Source organism: Blennius ocellaris, assembly GCF_963422515.1.
Source record: "Blennius ocellaris genome assembly, chromosome: 10".
Lineage (NCBI taxonomy): Eukaryota > Metazoa > Chordata > Actinopteri > Blenniiformes > Blenniidae > Blennius > Blennius ocellaris.
Window position 1 is genome coordinate 2,382,954 of NC_137659.1, and position 23,612 is coordinate 2,406,565.

At 40.9% G+C, this 23,612-nt stretch overlaps 2 protein-coding genes across 9 annotated transcripts in view; one reads left to right on the plus strand and one right to left on the minus strand.

Moving 5' to 3' along the window:
• Positions 1-13,365, plus strand: part of LOC308135418 (5'-AMP-activated protein kinase subunit gamma-2-like) — a 34,885-nt gene extending 21,520 nt beyond the window's left edge. For 2 of the 8 annotated variants that reach the window (XR_013936792.1, XR_013936793.1), the window contains 12 exons: positions 2,321-2,372; positions 3,281-3,387; positions 5,199-5,280; positions 6,127-6,185; positions 7,223-7,268; positions 7,424-7,478; positions 7,562-7,688; positions 7,806-7,971; positions 8,065-8,102; positions 8,758-8,904; positions 8,982-9,200; positions 13,104-13,365. Coding sequence is in view for 6 of the 8 variants with exons in the window: in XM_080503397.1 (XP_080359523.1) it covers positions 1,145-1,212; positions 2,321-2,372; positions 3,262-3,387; positions 5,199-5,280; positions 6,127-6,185; positions 7,223-7,268; positions 7,424-7,478; positions 7,562-7,688; positions 7,806-7,971; positions 8,065-8,102; positions 8,758-8,904; positions 8,982-9,075; positions 13,104-13,135 (1,092 nt within the window). In the remaining 2 variants the exon portion in view is untranslated. Of the gene's footprint in view, positions 1-1,083; positions 1,213-2,320; positions 2,373-3,261; positions 3,388-5,198; positions 5,281-6,126; positions 6,186-7,222; positions 7,269-7,423; positions 7,479-7,561; positions 7,689-7,805; positions 7,972-8,064; positions 8,103-8,757; positions 8,905-8,981; positions 9,201-13,103 lie in introns of those variants that run through there. The other 6 variants (XM_080503392.1, XM_080503393.1, XM_080503395.1 and 3 more) reach the window with 4 other exon arrangements.
• Positions 13,366-18,010: 4,645 nt separating this feature from the next.
• Positions 18,011-23,612, minus strand: part of bcl2b (BCL2 apoptosis regulator b) — a 37,864-nt gene continuing 32,262 nt past the window's right edge. The window contains exon 2 of the mRNA XM_080503367.1: positions 18,011-23,313. Coding sequence (XP_080359493.1) covers positions 23,176-23,313 — 138 coding nt within the window. The 3' untranslated portion in view covers positions 18,011-23,175. The remainder of the gene's footprint in view (positions 23,314-23,612) is intronic.

A 23,612-nucleotide genomic window follows, 5' to 3' on the forward strand; every position in this document is an offset into this window, starting at 1 on the left:
ATCACGGACCACGGTGGCGATTACATCATCTTTTTTCCACATATGATCGTTTTTGCATGAGCCAGTATTTTAAAATTTCCCTACGATTAAAAAAAAAACCTGTTTTCATGCTCCTAAAACACAGATGACATTTCCTTATATGTAAATGTGCTACCTGTAGACAAACCTGCACTTTTCCCCATGTGAGTTTCCTCACTTTTCATATTTTAGTTGGTTTTTTTCCCCCTTTAAGCCTTTCAAACCAGTGAAATCTGTTTCTAATTGTGGACATTTTGCTTTCAGGCAGCAGTTGTAAGAACAACCTGCAGAAAGCTGGGGGGTTTTTTTGCATTTCATGCAGGTCAAATTTACACAAGATTTTAAATCCATCCTGAGATCACTTCTTCTTTTTTTTCCTTCTTGGATTTGCTCGGGTGCTTAATCCTGAACAAATCAGCATTTGGCTGCACCTGCACACAAAAAGAAATCTACTCGCCGCAGATTCACTGGTTTAGACACCAAATAAGTCAAATTAACTCGTTTCTGTCGCTCTATCCAGGTGTAATCGTTTTACGCTTCAGCCAGATTTACAAGGTACACTATCTACACCCGCTTTTTGGCAACAGAGGTTCTGAGCGGGACGCAGCACCTCCAGGTTGCATGTGTGCAATTCATTCCACCCACTGTTTAATTTCAACGTGGACTAATTGCAGGCCAACGCTTTTCCATCCGGCCGTTTCCGAACTGGTGTATTTTTAGTTCGCTTCTATTTTTAAGTTTCTACGCAGGTCAAATTGGTGCAACGCCTTTCACGTCGCGGGGCTCATGCAATCCGACACCGAGAGAGTGACCCGCCGGACCCGCGATGATGTCTGACGTCTCAATAATGCATGAAACGAATGCAAATTTTGGGGATTTGCATTTTATGCTTGAACGGCGTCCGTCGATCATGGGCCCGGCGTCAAGAGAGGACGGCCTAAAGAAGTGGTTCAGGCTTTCAGGCTCACGCTTTTATTTTGCCACATGGCCTCACAGTTTGAGATCCAATTTCAAGAGCAGTTAGTTTAACGGGCTTGCGTGCGCCTGCTTCCCCCCCGGTGGCTGCCGCGACCGGGGGGGGAAGCAGGCCACCCCGGGCGCGCCGTGATGCTGCAGGACGAGATTTATGACGGGCGCGCAGAAACGCTGTGTCACCACTTGCAGGACGACACTGGGGAGCTGTTGCGGCAGCAGGTATGCGGCCGTTTCTCCCTCAGTCCTGCTGCAGTGGCGTGTGGTGAATGCAAATTCACGGCGCCGAGGGAAATCATGTCGAAAAGCAGCAACACCTTTTTATTTATTTTTTTTTTTTTTTAATGTACGTGCGTGCACATTTTTCTGCATGACTCAGCATATATGGCGCCAGGAGGAAGGGTCAATCGGCACCAAATGTAGGGCATGTTTTGATATCGTCCTTAATGACCCACCTGAACCTTGTTTTTCATTTATTGACATTTTTCTTGTGTTTTATGTGCCTGGTTTTTTTTTTTTGTCTGGAACTTTAATATTTAGTGTGGAAAAGAGATTTTTAATCTCGAGTTTTTTTTTTTTATGGTAAAATAAAATAGAAGTGTGTGTGTGTGTGTGGGTGGGGAAGTGTAGGGGTGTATGGCATCCCCAGCTTCTTGCTGCTAGGCAACCAAAGGGATTTCCTAATATGGTTGGCCTGCGGGAAAGGGGCGTGTCCTCCCGACGCTGCTTCCTGGTTTTAAATACCCCATCACACACACACACACACACGCCGCCAAACATACACGCGCGCGCACGTGTTTCGTCTGGTGAGTTTGGCAGCTTAAACAATTGAACCAGCTGATTTCGCTGCAACGGGATTAACTCTCTGACACACGCAAAGCAGACGCCGCGTACATGCGCGCGCACAGGTGTGTTTGTGTGTGTGTGTGTGTATGTGTGCGCGGCGCGCGCCAGGAGCAGCAGCAGCTGTTGATTCCCTCCACACTGCAGCAAATGGACTGTTCCATTCCGGGCTTGTGAAGGGGGGGGGGGGGGGGGTCAGTGTTTGTATTAACACTAATGATAATAATAACAATAATAATAACAATAACAACACCGTGCCTCCTTCCACTCGCCCTCGGTGCCGTTCGGCGGCTCGGCTTGTTCGCTCGGCCCGGTGGCGCGCGTCTCCGCTCGGGGTTCCTCGCGCACCGGGTGGTCGCGGCGCGCCGCTGCCGGGGCCGCTGAGGGGGAAGTCGGCGTGGCTTCAGCCTGCGAGCCGCTGCTCAGCCGCTCACGACAAGTTTTTTTTTGTTTTTTTTTTGCGTCAACTTGTCCTCCTCTGTTTCAGGTGTACGGATTATTCGAAGGCATGCTGGAGAAACTTGAACTCGATGATGATGGTGAGTTTTCCACTCCGCCTCTTTCACCAAATTAAAAGAGTTTGCGTCATTTCACATTATTGTGACATAATATTTTTTATTTTTTATTTTTTTGGGGGGGGGGTTATTGCCTGCATAGTGAGGCTCGTCTGTTGTAAACTGTCACAATTGTTAAAGATTCTCATTATTTATGACACATCCTGTAACCTCTGCTTCAAAATAAGACTTGCGCACAGAAACACGCGCGATGCTGACTAGAGATTGGAGGGAAAACACCAAAATAAAGAATAAAAACAGGCATTTTCAATGCCTTAAATGTAAAATGTTGGTTTGTCTGCATTTTTCTTCTTATTTTGCCTTTTATCAGCTTTTTTTAGCTGCTGCATAAAAACCGTTTAACAGTTCATTACAGCTTCCTTTTTTCAATTCATCTGACTTAAATTAACATTATAATAAAAAAAAGTAATGCATTACTGTTATGATGTAGTTTGTCTACATGGATCATCTGTGATAAGGAACTGGGCATGTTTAATTGTTTGTTGGCTTGGAAAACATTCAACACAGCCTTTTAAAATTATTTTCTCTTTTTTAAAAGTACTACATAGCTTGCTGTTGCCTCACTTTCAATAAATCCGGGTCAGTGATCAAGAACAAATCCCTCCTACGGCATAAATAATAGATATGTTTGTCTGTTTTGGGTACTTTCCATATGTAGCAGCTCGCGTCGGAAAATCTAATTGAATCTGTTCCCGAACCAGTTTGCGTGTGTGTTTTTTTCCGCTTGTTGATGCTTGAAGCGGAGTGTAATTATCTGTAAGATGGAGCAGTAAAGTGGCTGTAAGTGGTCCGCTCACGTAACGTTGTTTTGTGTGTGTGTGTGTGTGTGTGTGATTTCTTCTCTCCTCTAAAGGTTTTCTCTCTCCTTCCAGCTGCTGAGCCAGAGAGCGACATCTACATGCGCTTTATGAAATCTCACAAGTGCTACGACATCGTCCCCACCAGCTCCAAGCTGGTGGTGTTCGACACGGCGCTCCAGGTTTGGGTCGTCTTGTTGTCGGCTGTGAAATGTGGTGGTGGTGGTGGTGGAGGTGGTGGTGGAGGTGGTGGTGGGGGATTTCCTGGTCTGCAGGGGTTTCAGGATGTTGAGCAGTGGTGAGCTCTGGATCAGGATTTCATCACAGAACACGTAGAACTCAAACTTCCCCGATGTTTAGATCCACGACGGCTTTTGGTTTGAGACTTTTAATTCAAAATCTGCTTCTTTATACAAAATCTGTTACACTGATTTTTATATATTTTTTTCCCCATTGAAGCTTTCTGTTTCTTTCTTCGTCACGGAAACAGTTTCTCCGCTCTTCCCCGGTTCCTCTCACTCTCTGCTCTCTTTATGTTTTCTATTTTTTTACTTTAAATCCCACTGTGGATATTTTCTCCCCCCCCCCTCCCCACAGTTTCGGTCAAATACAGCAGTAATGGTTTGTCAGTGGGACTGTAGCAGCTTTCTGTGGCCATACAGTGACATCTAGTGGTCACCGATCATGTGTACAATTTAAAGAAGTGGGATTTATTTACTGGGAAAAAATTTTGGGGGGAGTTGTTCACCGTTTTTGAAAACAGATACAAATCCACGGAGATCCGCTGGTGTATCGGGCCGGTGGTCCTAATGTTTTGGCCGGTCGGTGACATTCGGAGGTTGTCTGGAGGGTAAAAGGAGCCGAAACGCACAAAGTTAAAGTTTAATAGAAGGAAGCGGAGGCATTTCAGCTCGGAGCTCTTTTGGTCTGAAGTGTCTCATTAAAGACTCGTTAAAGTGTTAAACAATAATCCCAGATTATCGCGGTCTGACCTCCACCAGCACAATTTCAACCCCGGATCCACCGAGGCGAAGAGTCCAGAGGTTTTATCTCCACACAAATCGACGTGGTGGTTGTTCAAGTTTACTTGATTAAAATTGGAGCGAAGAGTTCCAAACATAAGATCATTGTTCTTTTAATCTTTTTTTTTTTTTTAAACGGAGAACCTGCCGACTATTCGACTCAACACATTAGATTACTTGATGGAAAGAACTGTGGGACTTGACAAAGGCTAAAAGCACTTTAAAGTGGAGGAGAAATAAAAAAAAAAGCAAATTCTCTGGAAAAAAAGACATTTTACAAACACATTGAAAGTGTTTGTAGAAATAAAATGACACAATAGAGACACGAGTCGGCAGGTTTTGTCCCTTTGTTCATTTTTGGAGAAAAATTCATCAAAATTTTGGGAAAAATTCAAAAAAATTTGATTTTTCAGAGTCAAAAACTTTGATTTTTGGTTTAAAAAAAAAACCTTTTTGGAATAATATATCAATAAGAAAGTTTTTAACCTTATGAAAATTAGAAAATTGCTTTATTTGAGTGACTTTTCTTTTTAAAAACAGAGAAGCTGCCGACTATTCGACTCAACACATTGGATTACTTGATGGAAAGAACTGTGGGACTCGACAAAGGCTAAAAGCTCTTTAAAGTGGAGGAACATTTTTAAAAAACTGTCTAAAAAAGCAAATTCCCTGGAAAAAAAGACATTTTAAAAACACATTGTAAGTGTTTGTAGAAATAAAATGACACCATGGAGACACAAGTCGGCAGCTTTTTGTCCCTCTGCTCATTTTTGGAGAAAAACTCATCCAAATTTTGGAAACAATTCAAAAAATTTAGATTTTTCAGTGTCAAAAACTTAGATTTTTGGGAAAAAAAAACCTTTTTGAATCATATAATTTCAATAAGAAAGTTTCTACCTCAAGAAATTATAAAACTGCTTGTTTTTGTGACTCGTTTGTATTTTGTCATTTCTTCCGTGTGTCTTTGACAGGTTAAGAAAGCTTTTTTCGCTCTGGTCGCCAACGGCGTGCGAGCCGCTCCGCTGTGGGACACGGAGAAGCAAAGCTTTGTGGGTAAGCAGCCTCAGTTTGTCGTTTGTTTTGTGTTTTTTTATTGCAAAACTCTCCCGAGATATAAAGCGACACAACTGTAAAAGTTGATTTAAAAAAAAAATAAAATAAAGCAAAGTCCTAAACACGACTCCGAAAAGCTCTTGGGTGCAGAAGCTGATTGCAGACGCTGTGGTAAAAAGCCTGAAATGTTATAAGCTGCAATCGAAACGCTCAAAACGTACGACTTTGCGGCTGCATTAGATTTGCTGCAGTGACGTGGTGGTGACCCCTCTGGGCCACCGTACCTCCCAGTTGCTCAACAGAAGCTTCAGGAAGCTTCAGGAAGCAGGAATCCTGACTTGTGCTCGTTGCAGTTTGTGGATTTAAAGTTGTTAGGGAGTTTTTTTTTTCAAATCGCACAGTTTTAAACGAGAGCGTCTCGTCTCGGGAGGCAAAAGAAAGAAAGGAAAAGGTTCCCTGCTGTGTGTCTGTGTGGTTTCCTAGAAGAGCTCAGTGGAAACCTGCTGTATTAATGCTGCTGGTCATGGCCAGTGGAGCGCGATGCTATATTGAGCAGAAGTCATTAGAGCTGTCATAAACCATTAAGCACAGCGGCGGCTCCTCTGTTCATGACCACAGTTCATTTAAAAAAAAAAAAGAGAGAGAGAGAGAGAGAGACTGCAGGCTGAAAAACAAACGTGACCCGTGTGTGTTGCATAATCAATGCAGCTGGTTTTTTGTTGTTGTTTTTTTTGGGCGGGGGGGGTTGTTGTCTGAGCCACGCCCTCCTTAACGAACCCGCCCCATGATAAAATCCTATTTTTTTTCCTGTTTTTTCCTCTGCGTTCACTCTTGTTTTCTTGGCAGGGATGTTGACAATCACAGACTTCATCATCATCCTGCACAGATACTACAAATCTCCTCTGGTAGGTCCACTGTTTCGAAATACGGTCGTAAAATCTGTTGATTTCATAACAAAAGTGCGTTTATATGAGGCTCGTGTCTGTGTAACGGTGTAATAATACACATTTCCTCATTTTTTTGAGGCATTTCAAACAACTCGGATCATTAAAATGCCACAAAAGTTAATCCTCACTTGCAGCAAATAAGTAATTTATTTCTTCCCGTTTTGTTTTTTTTGTTTTTCCCCCCAAACTAAACAATGAGTTCATGATAACAGAAGACTTGGATATTTTGCTCGTCAATATGTTGAAAGTGGTACTGCTTATTAGAATTTGTGTATTCATTTCAAATATTGACTTGTTTTTTTTGTTTGTTTGTTTTTCTGCCTTTTGAAAATCACCTCATTCTCTTATTTAATTTACCCAAACATCTGATAAAATACGAAAGTCTAGTAATAAGTGACTGTTTAGAACGGCTGACAGAAACAACGTTGGAAATATTTCCCACATTCAACCATGAATTCTGACATTTTTGTTTAGTTTTATTCATCTATTTATTTTTTGTACCTTGATAAAGACGGATTGCTTTAAAAAAAACATGTTTATCTAGTTTTAAAATGAGTATTTTATAAAAAAAAAATATTCACACTGTGTGTAGACATCAAATACATAGATTCATAGACATATGTAAGTAGACACATGGAGAAAATGATTTTTTTAAAAAATAAAAAAATTTAATCCTTGAATAGAAGGAAGAACATGCAAGTAATTTTTTTTTACTAGGTCAGAGACTTTTTTTTTTTTACCTATTTTCTGAAGTAGTTTCATTGCAGCAGTTTTCAATATAATAATATAAAATGTCCACTCTTTTTAATGTCACATTGATTTTCTCAGAGCTTTTTGTGCAGTTTTGTTTGAAATCACTCGTTTTTTTCAGATTTGAAAACAGACTTTATATAAAATGAGGTTTGCACGTGTGAGATTTTCTTCTTTGTCCAGAATAGATTGCAGAATATCTATATATATATATATTTTTTTTTTTTTGCGTGTTTGTGTCTCAGGTGCAAATTTACGAGTTGGAGGAACACAAGCTTGAGACGTGGCGAGGTAACTGTGACATTTTCAAGTTTTAATGGAGAATAATGTGACCTGGAGCAGAAATGGAGAGGAAAAGCTTTAAAAAAAAACTAAATTAAACTGTGAAATCGTCACGATAAGTGAGATTATTCAATATTAAATGTGTTCCTTCCTTCCGTGTGCAGAAGTTTATCTGCAAGCGACCTTCAAGCCGCTGGTCAGCATCTCACCGGAGGCAAGGTAACGTTTTCCCGCCGCCGCCGCCGCCGGTTTCCGTTCCCGCCGCCGGTTTCCGTAACCGCCGCTGGGCTTTGGTCCCGCAGCCTCTTCGACGCCGTCTACACGCTCATCAAGAACAAGATTCACCGCCTGCCTGTCATCGACCCCGTCACCGGGAACGCACTTTACATCCTCACACACAAGAGGATCCTCAAGTTCCTCCAGCTGTTCGTGAGTCCAGCGCTCTCGTCTGCTGCCCCCTGGTGGCCGCCGTGCGTCTGTGTCCAGGAGTGATGAGCTGCCTGACTTTTTTGTGTGTGTGTTTGTGTCCCCCCCCCCCCCCCCCAGATGTGCGAGATGCCGAAGCCGGCCTTCATGAAGCAGACGCTGAGCGAGCTGGGCATCGGGACGTACCACGACATCGCCTTCATCCACCCGGACACGCCCATCATCAAGGCGCTCAACATCTTCGTGGAGCGCCGGGTGTCGGCGCTGCCCGTGGTCGACGGCTCCGGTGAGGCCCAACCCCCGTCGCCCCGTCGCCACGACGACGCCGCTGTAACCCACCCACCCACCTCACCTTTGTCTCCGTCATTGTCTCCCTCAGGGAAGGTCGTGGATATTTACTCCAAGTTTGACGTCATCGTGAGTAAATTTATTATGTATATGTAAGAATAATTTCATCCTCGTCAGTTTTTTTAAAAATATTTTTCTATATATGTATATATATATATATGCACGATATTACACTAATGTACAATATATTGTATAAGCGACCAGTGCAAAGTATTTGTTTTTTTATCCCTCTATTTTTATATTTGTACTTTTATTGATTTAATGATAAACTGCTTCGTTGCTACTTTCTCGCATTATAGTGAGACTACCATTCAAGTTTCTATTCTTTTATGAACATTTTATTATTGTATTGCTTATTCTTATAATACTTATAATAATTTCCTGTTATAAAATATGTATTTAATTAAAAAAAAAATTCTATAAGCTGTGGAGGAATGATTGTATTGAATAGGCTGGAAATTAAAAAAAAAATTCTTATAATACTTCAATATATGTGTGTATGTTTATATATACGTGTGTACATATGCACGTATGTGTGTAGATGTACGTGTAAATGTACTTTTCAATTATATGCATTTTATAAAGTAAATGTTCATTAAATAAATGTGCAAAAAACATTTATTATAAATTTTTTTTATTAAGTCAGTCTAAAAATCGTTAGCATCATTGGCTCTCGTCCCCGTCCGTCTGTCCACGCGGCTGTTTTCTAACGTTTGTCTGTCAGAATCTGGCGGCGGAGAAGACGTACAACAACCTGGACATCACGGTGACGCAGGCCCTCAAACACCGCTCGCAGTACTTCGAGGGCGTCATGAAGTGCCACAAGATGGAGACGATGGAGACGATCGTGGACAGAATAGTGAAGGCGGAAGTGAGTGAGCGGGCGAGCGAGGGGAGAGAGAGGCGGCGGCGAGCGACGGCGTGATTCTCTCTCTGTGGTGTTTTCAGGTGCATCGCCTGGTGGTGGTGGACGAGTCGTCCAGCATCGAGGGCATCGTGTCCCTGTCAGACATCCTCCAGGCGCTGGTGCTCAGCCCTGCAGGTATAGACGCTCAGCATTGGTAGCCCCCCCCCCCCCAAAACCCACCACCACCACCTCCTCCTCCACCTCCTCCTCCTCCTCCCTCCCTCCCTCTCCCACAACGCGCCCTCTAAACCCTGCTCCAGGTAGGAACACCTGCCGCGTCGGCGCCACTTCCTGTTTCCGCCGGCTGGATGCAGCTTCGTGCACTTTGGCTCCCATCCGTCCATCTTTTTGCCCCGTAGAAGAAGAAGATGGGATAAATGATTATTATTATTATTATTCCTCCTTTCTGCCACTAGAGGGAGCTCGTGCATGACCGGTGCAGTTTGAGCCCTGCCTTCCGTCATGAAGGTGTAAAAGCTGTGCAGAGAAAAGTAAAAATTTTGTCACATATAGAATCGAATAGAACTTTACTTATATATAGCACCTTTCACAGACGTGGCATTTTATTTACTGCATTATAAAGAGAACAAATATAACCGAGGTAAGATCACTAAAAATACAGAAGCAAGATAAACGTACGTTGTCATACAAGAAAATTTAAATTGAGCCGCTGCCAGAATTAAAAAAAAAAAATTATAATAATAATTAATATAGACATATATTATATAGCCAGTCAAGAGGTTCTGATTCTGCAAATCCACGTGTGGATAATAACTTGTGAAAAGTGTAAATTCGGGAATAAGCAGCAGAAATGGCGTCGTCGTGTTGTTGTTGACTCTCGCTAGTTTTTAATGCTCATTTCCAAAAAGTTGCTTGTTCCCCGTTTTCATCTTTCATAGATTAAAAGCGCAGTTGCAGCCAAAACAAAAATTATTTTTCCTGTTTTCACGCGAATCCGTGCCGTTCTCCACTCCTCCGTCAGTTTTCTCTACATTTTAAGACTTTTTAGTTGTGATTTTCACTGCCACGCAAAAGAAGTTCTTTATTTCCCATTTATGAACCCGTTTTGACCCTGATGGCTCTTTTTCTCTTTCCTTCCTGTTTAAAGCTGCAGTTTACAGCAGAAAGTAGCTCGAAATACGTCAAATATTACATTTGATCCATAATGAGACGTTTTTTATTAATGCGACGTTTCATTTAAATCTTTAAAAAAACAAACACGTTACACTTGTGCCAAACCAGAGACTCACTCTTTAAAAGTTCTAAAAAAAATTAACTTAAATAAACCAATGTAAGCAAAACAAAGAAATTGAATAAAATAAAGAAAATTCAAAATGTAAGTAGAAGTTAAAGCGATTAAATTTTAATTAAATTAAAACATGTTGAGAAATGGAATTTAAAACTGAATAAATTCATAAGTTAAAACAAAAATATGTTTTTAAAAAAGGAAATATTGTGACATTTAAAAAAAAAAAGTGGATAAATTAAGTACAATAGATAATATTCAAAGAAGCCCGAAATACGTCAAAATATCCATAATGAGACGTTTCTTATTAATGCGATGTTTCATTTAAAGCTTTAAAAAAACACGTTGGACTTGTACCGAAACTCTTTAAAAGTTCAAAAAAAAATATTAATTTAAATAAACCAATGTAAGTAAAACAAAGAACTTGAATAAAATCAAGAAAATTCAAAATGTAAAAATGAAATTTTAATTAAATAAAAAAAAATGTTGAAAAATGGAATTTAAAACTGGATAAATTCATAAGTTAAAACAGAAATGTCAAAAAAAGAAATATTGCAACATTTAAAAAAGTGGATAAATTAAGAACAATAAATAATATTCAAAGAAATATTCTCAAGATATTTGAATAAAAAATATCAATGTGGATGAAATAAAGTCGAAAATAAGAAAAAGTAAAGTAAATAAAATGATAAAACTTGATGAATTAAGGACAAAAAAAATGCTAATCTCTTTATAAGCTATCAGCAGAAAACAAACTACCTGAGAGGAAGTTGTCATTTTAATAATCAGTTCTTCTATAAACTGCTCTATTTCTCACTTTATTTAACGTTTTTTTCATCGAGAGCACATCTGAACAATCATGGTTCCAATAAAACCTTTTTTTTATTACGACGTGTGAGTTTCGCCAGTCGGACAAATCCGACTTTAGTTTCTTTCTCCTGTTGGAATTTCCTACTTTAACTACGTGATAAATTCCGACGAGCCCCTCGGCGCCTCGTTTTAAATCCGCTGCTGTTCCTCTCGCCGCCTGACGCTTTTCCAGATGTTTGCTTTATCGCGCACTAACTCGCCTCGGCTTCGGGCTGCGCAGGGTTTTTTTTCTCTCCGTCTCTCTTGATGTTTGTTTGTTTGTTGTTGTTTTTTCTGCACGCCGCCTCCTCCTCCTCCTCCTCCTCCTCCTCCTCCTCCTCCTCCTCAGCTCCGCTTTGATGTACAGACTGGTTTTATGCGGCTCGTTGCACTTTGGAGTGATTTTAAACGTTTATTTTGTTTTTGTTTTTTCTCCCTCCGTGCCGTGCAGGTTGTAGCGCTCCGTCGGCGAAGTAGAAAGTCGTTGGTTTACGCCTTTTTTAATTTATATCTGTGCATCCAGTTTTGAACAAAGTCCGATGGGTGCAGGCTTCAAATGGAATACGTAATTCTGTTTTTGGAAGCAGGAAGCTCAGTCTAAATGGATTTGTCCGGATTAAACGCACGCATTTATGCTTACGCTCACTTTTTAATGATTAAAGGATATTTAAAGGGCCAGCGCGATGTTTCTCAGCTGGATGTGATGCTGCCGCGCGGCGTGGCGGTATCTGTGAGGGGAAGTAACTTCATTCTGCATTTAGTAAAAAAAAAAAAAAAAAAAAGCTAAGATTCATAATCAGTTTTCTTATTGCATGTCTTGTCAAAGTTTTTTCATTCCAACGTGGAAGCTGCTGAATTTCAGCAAATGTTGCCACGTTCAGAAAATAAATACCAAAAAATTAAAAATGCCATAACGAGTCAAGATCAGAAAATCCCACGGGTTTCTTTAATTTTATTTTTATTTTTTGTTATTCAGGCTTCAGTGTTGTGGATAGAAAACAATATGGAGGTGATTTAATGGCTTGTTTTTGAAGTGCGATTTTAGAGTTTTTGGGTCCGATCGACTTCAAAACCAGCTTAGTCATCGTTTTGTTGCTCGTTTCGTTGCCCATTGTTTCGTTGCCCATTGTTTTGTTGCCCATCGTTTTGTTGCTCTTGTTTTGTTGCCCATCGTTTTGTTGCCCATCATGTTGTTGCTCCTGTTTTGTTGCTCTTGTTTCGTTGCCCATCCTTTCGTTACCCATCATTTTGTTGCCCATCGTTTCGTTATCCATCGTTTTGTTGCCCATCGTTTTGTTGCCCATCGTTTTGTTGCCCATCGTTTCGTTGCCCATCGTTTTATTGCTCTTGTTTTGTTGCCCATCGTTTCGTTGTCCATTGTTTCGTTGCCCATCGTTTCGTTGCCCATCGTTTTGTTGCCCATCGTTTTGTTGCTCTTGTTTTGTTGCTCTTGTTTTGTTGCCCATCATTTTGTTGCCCATCGTTTTGTTGCCCATCGTTTCGTTATCCATCGTTTTGTTGCCCATCGTTTTGTTGCCCATCGTTTCGTTGCCCATCGTTTTATTGCTCTTGTTTTGTTGCCCATCGTTTCGTTGCCCATTGTTTCGTTGCCCATCGTTTCGTTGCCCATCGTTTTGTTGCTCTTGTTTTGTTGCTCTTGTTTTGTTGCTCTTGTTTTGTTGCCCATCATTTTGTTGCCCATCGTTTCGTTATCCATCGTTTTGTTGCCCATCGTTTTGTTGCCCATCGTTTCGTTGCCCATCGTTTTATTGCTCTTGTTTTGTTGCCCATCGTTTCGTTGCCCATTGTTTCGTTGCCCATCGTTTCGTTGCCCATCGTTTTGTTGCTCTTGTTTTGTTGCTCTTGTTTTGTTGCCCATCATTTTGTTGCCCAACATTTCGTTGCCCATCGTTTCGTTGCCCATCATTTTGTTGCCCATCATGTTGTTGCTCTTGTTTCGTTGCTCATCGTTTTGTTGCCCACCGTTTTGTTGCCCACCGTTTTGTTGCCCACCGTGTGGTTGCTCTTGTTTTGTTGCCCATCATTTTGTTGCTCTTGTTTCCCACAGACGGCTGTAAAGAGGAGACCCTGACTGAATGAACCAGAGACGTTTGGCGTCGGAGAAACGAGACGAGACGAGACGATCTGATCTGATCTGATCTGATCGATGCTGCAGAAACGTTTTGAACCCAAAGAGCTCGACGGCTCCGTTCAGCACTGACGAGTCATTTCTCTCAATTTCTTTCACATTGTTTGAACACTGATCGGAAACACCAACACCACAGGTACGGTAAATATATATATATATATATATATATATATATATATATATATATATATATATATATATATATATATATATATATATATATATATATATATATATATATATATATATATATATATATATATATTCACCTACAGGGGAAAGGTGAAACATTTCTTTGGTCTTTTTTTGGTCTTATTTTTGCGATCATGCAGAAGTTGGTGATGATTTTTGTCATTAATATTGACTGTGGATGAACAATCATTGACTTTATCCACGAATATATTCATTCATAATACTTTCTAAAAACAAATGGAAATGGAAAAACTTTTGATGACAGCCTATCTACTCGTGCGAGCTTTCAAATATTCATGCAAAAATCCTCTATGCAACTAACGTTTTGTAATCTTTGCTTTGAGATTGATTTAATCCCAGGAAGTCGTCGAAGTCGAGTCTGATCTTTTACGTCAGAAAGTTAATTCTCTTTAATCTGAATTCAATTAGAAATCTACATCGCCTGTATTTTCTACAGGAAAACCGACGCCAGTAAAGCGGTTTATTATTTTTTTCCCATATCCTGGTGGGAATTCTCCCGTAATCCAGAGTAAAGAATCACACATTATCGTCTAATGAGGCTCAAGTCAACACCAGCGAAGAAATTAAGAAATATTTAACACGTTCAACATTTTACAGAAGCTGCAGACTGTGTGAAATAATAAACACAAATCGGGATCGTTTGCTCGTTGACGGTAAAACGTCTCGGAATAGTAATATTAACGGGATTAATTTGAATTTTTCCAGTCCTCGGTGGCCAATCTGTTCCTGTGCCTTGAGTTTCCCCTCCGTCACACTTTGAATTAGTGTCGAGTGCAATGAAACGTCTGGAAGGGCGATTTTGGAGAATTATTATTTAATTGAATTTTTTTTTTTTGATTGATTGATATCCCAAAATAAAAGTGTCATAAATGTCACTAAATCCTTCTGTAATCCACAGATTATGTTGCTCAATGGGAGGTTAAAAGGGGGGATTACATGTGGACGGTGTCGGAGCGAAGCTTTATCCTGCTGATTTGCAGTCACGTTGACTTTGGGATGCAATATTTAACATTTTTGAATATTTCAGATGCATTTTTTTTTTTTGCTCTTATTTTTTTAAGCACTTCTGATACAAACCTGCAAAAAAAAAAAAAAACCCTGAAAAAGCGTTTTATTTCAGCTGTAGCAGGACAGGACTCATCTCCATCTCCGACTGTAAATACCATTAATCTATGGGGGGGGAGGGGGAAGAAAAACAGTGTCACAGAAAGCTTTATTTTTTATGGGCGTGTTTAAAAGCGACTGCAATTTTGTTTTTTGTTTGTTTTGTTTTTTGTAAATATCCTGTTTGCAAATATGTTGAGAAACTTTGTATCGGATCAACATGTATTGTAAGAATGTGCAAGCATGAGATAAAACTACACTTCAGCAGTATGAATGTTCTTTGTTTTACTTTTTTCTATTTTTCTGGCTGCAGAGAAATAAACGGACACTGAATGTACTTGAAAGCTGCGTCCTTGGGGGTGTTTTTGTTTTTCTCTCCTCTGTAGACTTTGAATTCTCAGACTGCAGTTTGTTTTTGTTTTATTTTTAAATATTTAGTCAATGGTTCATCACTCTCTGTCAAGGGAGGATCCACAGGAAATAAATTCTATTATTGACCCGGCTCTAGTTAGATGCTTTTATTTTGGAATTGAAGTCTCTGAAGCCGAAGCTCCTTTTTTACTGTGCGTTTGTGTTTATATATATATATATATATATATGTGTGTGTGTGTGTGTGTGTGTGTTATTTACCCTAAGTACCGTTAAAGTCATAGTTTGTTAAAACATGAATAATGCAACAGCTACAATTTTTTTCACTTTATTTTGCATTTAAATTTAAAATCTTTATGTTGAGACGGGTCAATTTTGTATTTTCATAAAACATTTATGAGTGGTTGTCGTTTCTCTGCTGCAGCAGATGCAGACGTCAGCTTGTAGATAAAAACCCAACATAAATGTTTGTTTATTTTTTATTAAAAAAAAAAATGAAGCTGCATCAATTTTCATACAGCTATTCACTTGGGTTTTATTTTTTTAATGTTTAAACGCGACACGATTCCCACAATAATGATCACATCTCACCGATTCTGGACCAAAATGTGAAATCCTCCAAAAGTGGAATATTTTGGATCATTTTAAACCTCAAGACTTTAAAATCAGTACGAAGTCACACCAGTGTGTGTCCATCATCTTGCAGCAACAGATTAAAAAAAACCTAATTGATTCTTTATTGGTTTAAACTTCACACGAGACTCCAAAATGAACATTTGTGCTGTTTTTTTAGCGCCGCCATTTCTCGGTTTCGTCACAGAATATTGGCGTCTCGGTACAAACGCTGTATTTTCTGATGGTTTTTTTCCAGTTCTGTAGAGAAATTCTCATGTTGCGCAGCAGCCACAAGGTGACAGTGTGGTTCTCGTCTTCCCTCCATCCCACCCAGTGATCAGGGACTTCCAGGCAGTTGTATCTTCTTTAATAACCCCCCTCCTCCCCCCTCATCCCCCTTCCTCCACACACCCCACCCTCTTTCTTTCTTTCTCTCAGTGAAAGGCCAGATTTTGGCAGGAAGTTTCCACGCGTCGGAGGTTTGCCTGTAAATGAGGCGAAGGTGGCGTCTCGAGGATCTGATGGATTTCTAGATGAGGGCTAAAACCGGACCAGACTCTCTCCAGACAATTTGCTTTGATCTCTCCATCTCCCCTGTGATGCCCGGCTCTGGCAAAGCTGCCTTTACACCTTGTAGCCCTAAAGCAGAGGAGCCCCCCCGTCACCACCACCACCACCCTCTCTTTCTCCACACACTCTCTCCATCCACACCCACACTGGACTCTCTTTTGAAAGTCTTGATTTAAAATTCCTCTTCAGACCGTGTCATGCATTTTATATGCAAAAGGGGGGAGGTGGTGGTGGGTGGTTGGTTGGGGGGGGGGGGGGGGGGGGCTCAGCCCAAATGAACTTCCCTTCTCCCCTCCGCTCGTGTTCTTCCTCGGGGGGATATAACCGGAGCGGCATCACCACTTTTCCCCGGCCCTCATTTTCTCCTCGCCCGCTCCACTTCTTTCAACATTGGTTTTCCAGCATCATTCTTTTCTCCAAATTCCGGCGAGCAGCCGGGGCGCCGGGGCCCTTTGAAGACAAGTGTGATCAGAACAGAGGGAAGAAACGAGGAGGGGTGGGAGTTGTGGTGGTGGGGGTGGGGGGTGGGGGGGGTTACAAAACCTGGCCGCAGGGCTTTTTGGGGTAGTGCGCTGGCGTTTGGAGAAGAAGAAGTGGGGGGGGGAGGTTTGGGGACAGCTTTGAAGTGTCTCCTCCTCACATGGAGGCTGCAGCAGTGACAAGGCCGGGCCCCACGTGCACGCCCCACGTGCACGCCTCACAGGCCTGATGGTTGACAGATAATCAGGAGATGCGCGGCTCTCCACCTCAGCATCTCTTATTCTCTTTCAGTCTCGCGCCCAGAATCAATAACTCCCCCCATACTTTCTTTTTCTTTCTATTTTATTTTTTAACCCTTCACAACACCGCTCAGAATTTTCTATGTGGATTTGTGACTTTGAAAAAAAAAAGCAATAATCATCGAAATCTTATGTAATATTTCATAGCGTGGTCTAAAAGAAAATAAAACAAAATAGGTTAAAAAAAAAAAATCTCAGCGTTGACGTTTCATCTCCTGTAAGGAAAGTGATGCCTTCTGTCACTGTTATTCACTTTTGTTTGAGTTTCAAAGGTGCAAGAAGCCAAACTTGAAACGCGAAGGGTTAACTCAAAACAAAGCAGGAATTATTTATTGAAACAGACTCTTTCAAGCACTGTGATTTTTTAATAGAATCAATAAAGTGTAGTTCAACAACAATCATCAGCAGAACTTAAATCAGGCCAATTCATATTGAATTATTTGTGCCTTGATCGAGAATTTTTCTTTCCATGCATCTTATTAAGTATTGACATTAGTCCTGTCAACTTATTGAATTATTCTGTTTATGGATCTATGTGATCATATTGTGGATATCAGTGACAGAGGGGCTCAAAAACAGGTATTCTAACCAAAATGAAACTACCATTTAAAAAAACGAAGGAAAAAAAGTAAAGTAATAATTAAAAAAAAAATTCTGTAACTAGTTTAAAACTTTTTAAAAGGAAAATTAAAACCTGTCAAAGACAGGGGTGTCAAACATAAAGCACATTGTAAAAACAATTCAAAGTAAGCAGAATTCTTAACACAACGTTGAAGATATTGATGATGATGCTGTGAAACATTTTGAAACATTTAACTGTGTTTTACTTAATGTTAAGCTTGCAGTGATTTTTGGTGCTAATTGTTCGTTTCCAAACCGTTTACTCTGCACCACAACAAAGAAAAAGTTTAGATTTGAAGGTTAGAATTAGACGTTATTAGTTAGAATGATGCGACTATTCCGGCAAAATCAAGATGGAATTGGACTTGAACTATAAATGTGTTTGACGCCGCTCATTTAAGATGATCTGAAGAGCTTCAAAATTTGGTAAAATCCATTTTAAAATTAGTATAAAATAAGATTGTGAAGCTAAAATCGGCCCTCTTGAGTTTGATCGAGACACAAATCGTACAAAGTTTCTGGTGAATCCATGGAAAGGGACACGGTGCAAACGACTGCTGGAGAAATCTGGTTTATTAGGAACAATATGATCCCGCTAGCTTATCGTGGAATATAGCAGTAAAACAACAGAGACACAATTCACTTTCTTTAAGTGCTACAGGTCTGAGATTATAGACAGAGAACAGTACAGCAACCATAGTGCTACATTCATAAATGCACAGAGTATTAAAAAAAAAAAAAAAAGGGTACAGTATATTGCTGTTAAAACGGTTTTTCGCTTCCCACTCATGCACCAGCTTTCACACACACACACACACACACACACACACACACACACACACACACACACACACACACACACACACACTTTTAATGTATTACTGAGAGGTTTGAGTTGACATTTTTACAGAAAAGCACTGAGTTGTTGAGAGAAGCTGATAGAAGTTAAGCTGATATAAGCACAGACACACACACACACACACACACACACACACACACACACACCCTCAGTGAACCCAAACCACGTGTTTTTTTTACCCCTTAAGCTACTTTTTTCTCTCTCTCTCTCTCTCTTTTTTTTTTTCAAAAGGTTTAAATTAATAATTAATACAAGTTAACTTTGGTTTCCAGCTCTCTAGAACTATACTGTAAAAAAGTTGTGGCAGTTTAAGCTGTATGTTAAGTGAGAGTTAAATCGACAGTATAGCAGCCTTTAAGCCAGTATTAATACGACACAGAAAGAAAAAAAAAAAAATCACTTTTTTTTTTCCTTTATTTTTTTCTTTTTCTTTTCTTGGTTAGCAGCCAGGAAATAACGTAGTTACAGTGTGACTCCAAAGGAGAGAGAGAAAACAAATCATCTGGTACCTCTGAATAAATAGAAAAAAAGGCTACTTCTTCTTGTTATGTCTCTTTTCATTTTATCCTGTTATAAATACAAGTGGTGCATGGGGGGGGGGGGGGGGGGGTCTTTCGTTCATGCAGCAGAAGGGAAAAGTGGGCGATATAAAATCACTGAGTGTTGGGAAATATTTTGGAGCGACTCCAAACTTTCGATCAGGCTGAAACACAAGACGGACGTCGATTTAAAAAAAAAACAACAGAAAAAGGCAGGATTGGACAGAATCAATGGGCGGAGGAGGAGGAAGAGGAGGAGGAGGAGGGGGGTGGGGTGGTGATGGGGGGTCTCAGGTTCCTTGCTGGAACAAATTAAAATTGTCCTCCCTTGTTTTGTTTTTTTTAATGTTATTATTATAAAAAAAAAATTCCCCCAGAAAGGATCAGGTGCTCGTTCTGATGTTTTCAACCCGATCTGAAGTTTTCAACGCCGAACGATCTGATTCCACGTCGGAAAGACAGGAAGCAGTTTGCTGCTGCTGGACTTTCCGACAAACCCCAAGAGCAAATGAGCGACAGGAGTTTTTCCACACTGGTGAATTAGCGTTATAACGACACTGACGTCGCCGTTTCGCCGTTACCTCACCTTTCTTGCGGTAGCAAATGGGAAATGGGCGCCATCTAGTGGTTTGGAGGACACGAGCAGACAGAATACGGGACGGTTGGCAACCCGAGACGCATCTCAGGATATCGAAAAACATCAAGTCCAGACCTGATCTGAGACTTTAAAGACTCCAGATCCGACTCCAGGTGAAAAAAAAAAGATTGTGCTCCGCTGGAACCAACTCCACCAGGCGAACGTCCACCGCTGGAGTATCTTAGGATCTCCATCTTTCAGATCACATGAGGATTTGAAACCAGCATTAAACTCGTTTAACCTGATCTCCACCAACAAGATCCCGGTGCTACGTCAGGTACGACTCAGATCTGTTCGTTTTGACCGCTACAGGCCAGGAAAACATGCTAATTCATTTAAACTCAAGTCTTGAAGAAACATTTGATCCAAATCTGAATGAAAAAAAAAAAAAAGGCGTGCTCTGCTAAAGTCAACGTACAGTCAAGACTTTTCAAGCAGAAGGAACCGGGCGCTGGTAGAATGCTTGATTTTAGAATATCTATGGACCACCGTAGGCCAAAAGACCACACGCTAAGCTAGCACTGACTCCATCAATCTTTTATAATCGGCAAAAACCAGGCGATACTTTAGGGTTGCACCTTGTGTTTTTATGAATATAAAAGAAATGGCTCCAGGACAGAAAATTAGCATTCAGGGGCCTTTTCACAGTGGGATAGTCCGGGACTTCGTCACCCCTTCATTTGGTTCAGGTTTGTTCACTTTAGCGATCGGATCAAACCGCCTGGAAAACGTCACGTAAATTACAGCAGCTGCTGGTTTGGGGGGCGCCGTCACCCGAAACAAACCCGGACCAGAGAGGAAGTAAAGAAGAAAACACGGCTCGTTGACTGGTCCGGACCGAAAACCGTAAGTTCTGTCACTTTAGCCCGTGGTGGCGAGGCTAGTTAGCTCGAGGCTAACGGTAGCCACAAACAACTTCTTCCTCACTTCTCCACGTCTTACCGCAACATATTTTCCAACTTTTTCTTTCTGCGTCTAGATTTTTCTGATTCGTGTGGTTCGCTTTGTTTGTTTAATACCCAGAATGCATTGTGCACTACGTCACGTCCTCTGCCCCAGATGGTTTGTAAACGGACCAGAGATTTCTTGTTTGCTCCGGTTCAACATTTGTAGTTTGAAGTTTTCTCGTCGCCCGAACCAAACGTTTTTTTTTCCCTGAAGAGAACTGCGTTTTCCTTGTTACTTCATCGCAAGAGCAAATATTTGTGTCACATTTCAGACTTTTGATTGCTCTAGACCAGAAACATGTGTTACGCTAATGCTAGCTCATTAAACTTTTAATAATTGGCGAGAACCAGGTGGTCGTTCGGGCCGGGGTAAACCACGTTTTTAACGGCAAAAGACCTGATTCCAGGTCAGATTAAAAGGTAAAATCAAGGCTCTCAATCTTTTACGACCAGCATGAACGGAAAAAAAAGATGTTAGCACAGACTCGTTTTCCCACCGCTAAGATCTGATGGGCAGAAGTTTGAGAATCTCCACCAGCATCGACACGTTCAGTCCTTCACGGGCAACAAGAACCAGGCGCTAGTTAACATTTTAAAACCAGGAGAAATGAGCACTTAACCTGGTCCAAACTCATGGTTACCCCTTTCAAATAAAACAATTACCAGATGCTTGTTCAAAGCCGAGTTTGAACTGGTTTAATTGGGAACCTTCAAAAAAACTGAAGAGTTAAAAAAAAAAAAAAAAAGAGGAAGAAGCTACAACAGACGTAGAAAATCAAGAATGAGAGAGAGATTTCTGAGATTCGGTGTGCTGAAAGATGAATGATGGTGACGGTTTGAAGTCTTTGAAGCGGCGGAGCGTCTTCCTCCACTCTGAAGCGGGAATGCATCCTTGTTTGTGTGTCTGAGTGCAGCTTTTTCCTTTTTTTTTTAACTCGTCCGATTGTGCTCTGCTCCTTGATTTTCCACGCTTCTTTTCTTTTGTAATTTGCATTAACGTGGTTAGAAAACTCCACACGTCCAGCCGCTCGTTCGGGTCACGTTAGATGAAGGAGCTTTCACGTTTCTGCAGAACGAAGACGACGTTTGCAGTCCGGCATTTTTAAAGGAAAGTTCAAGAAAAAAAACAGTCGTAAGCAGTTTTCGAGCCTCTTCATGCTGTAATTATATCTATCAGTGAAGGATTTTTCCTTTTTTTTTTCTTCCAAAACTCGATTAAACCTAAAGTAAGTCCTTATAATCACAACATTTAGATTAAATTAAATCACGGGAAGGGTCCGAGATTCATTAAATCCAACTTTCAAATCTATAAAACATGAACAAAAAGCTGAATTTGCATTTTTCTCTCCATCGGGGAGACTCTCATCGAGGTTTCCACCAAATCCAATGACTTGTAACGAGTCCGCTCAGCAAGCATAATTACCCATTTTCTACCAGATCAATGCTCTCGCTCCAGTTTTTGCCAAAATTAGAATCCGATCATACATATTTGACAGCTAAACTACCAACCCCAGGCTGGACTCGAGATTCACCCTCGCAAACAGCAGATTAGGTGCAACTAAGCATAAAAAAATATAGATGGTTTTGCAAAGCTGAAAGTGGCTTTTTACTTAAAATGAAAAGTGCTAAAACAGGATCTATTCTCGCACAAACTTATTCGCCACTTTTCAAATTACGGGTGCTAATCTGGTTTTGACGCATATTTTGGGGGTTTTGGCCGCATGCAAATTGCAAAAATGTAAGAAACGTTCTTTTATTTTGACCCTAAAATCCCTAAATCGAAACGGCCAGTTGTCTCTTGTTTAAAATGAATGTTTGATATGCTTGGAATTTTAGAACCTAAAAATGCTGAATGCTCACGTAGAATGTGAGATAGGACTTTAGTCGTTCACGCCTTTTCCATCAGCAGGTTCAATAGTTGAGCCAACAGTTAAACCAGAACCAAACAATTAGTTAATCCACCAACAGAGGTGAAATCTGAAACATATTTTTGGATTTTAAGAGTTTCCGGCCTAAAAAAAAAAAAAAATGGCTGCGATGCTAGCCGCCCAAAAAACCGAATGCGATCAAACTTGTTTTTTTTTTTTTTAAGGTTTTACAAACTCGAAAGTGGGTGTCCGGCAGCGTCTGGTGTTTTATCTCAGACACTTTTACAGCGTGACACCGGCTCTGCTCATCTGGACGCCGGGCTGAGATCAGAGTCGGAGCATGGCGGCGAAGCGTGTTCGTAGCGTGTTTGTAGCGTGTTCAGAGTTCAACCACGCTGAGCTGCAGCGAGCCGTTTTCCATTATGCATTGGCAGCAGCTGCTCTGCACAGGAAGTCCTTTGAAGGGCGGCTGCAGGGAGGTGACCCGGGTCCACGGGTTCAAGCGTGGTGGGGTGGGGTGGGGTGGGGGTTCCTGCGCCCTAACAAGCGGGGGTGGGGCCAATCGCTCTCAGGCATCGCCATCCATCCCCACCGCCGTCGCCCACATGCAGCGTCTACACTAACACTCCACGTTCATGCTATACCTAGTAGAGAAGCAGGCAGGACTAAATGATAAAATAAAAAAAAAAAAAGAGCAGCAGCCGCCGATTCCCGGATCCTCCTCGGTTTAGTGTGATTACATCGGAGACGCTCTTTCCTCTCGACTCGGCCCCGGTCGTCTTTATTAAAAAAGGTGGGGGGAAAAAAAAAAAAGAACTAAGAGGAGGAGAGGAAGCAGAAGAAGTGAGCGAGTGAGGGGGTAGGGTGGGGTCACTTCTGGGTGAGGTACGCTCCGATGGTGAGGCTGGCGGCTCCGAGCGCGGCCAAGCCGAACACCGTCTTTATGGACGGCCACGAGCAGCTGAAGATGGACTCCCTCTGCCGGTCGTACAGATCCACGAACGCATCCTGAGAGGGAAGAAACACAGAGATGAGCTTATATCTCATTATACAAAAAAAACAAAACATGCATGTACATATTAAATTGATTTATCAATGCAAAAGTATCAATAAATAGAAACAGATTTTACACACTGGATTGGAATAATAGACAAAAAATATTAAAATATGTAAAAATGATCATGTAAATGAATTAATACCATAAAATGCAAACTATAAAACTTAGAATAAAAATAATAAATACAATAATGACGGAGCTAAAGTCTGTCCAGATATGAGGTTCAATATTGTAATGGATATTAAACAAT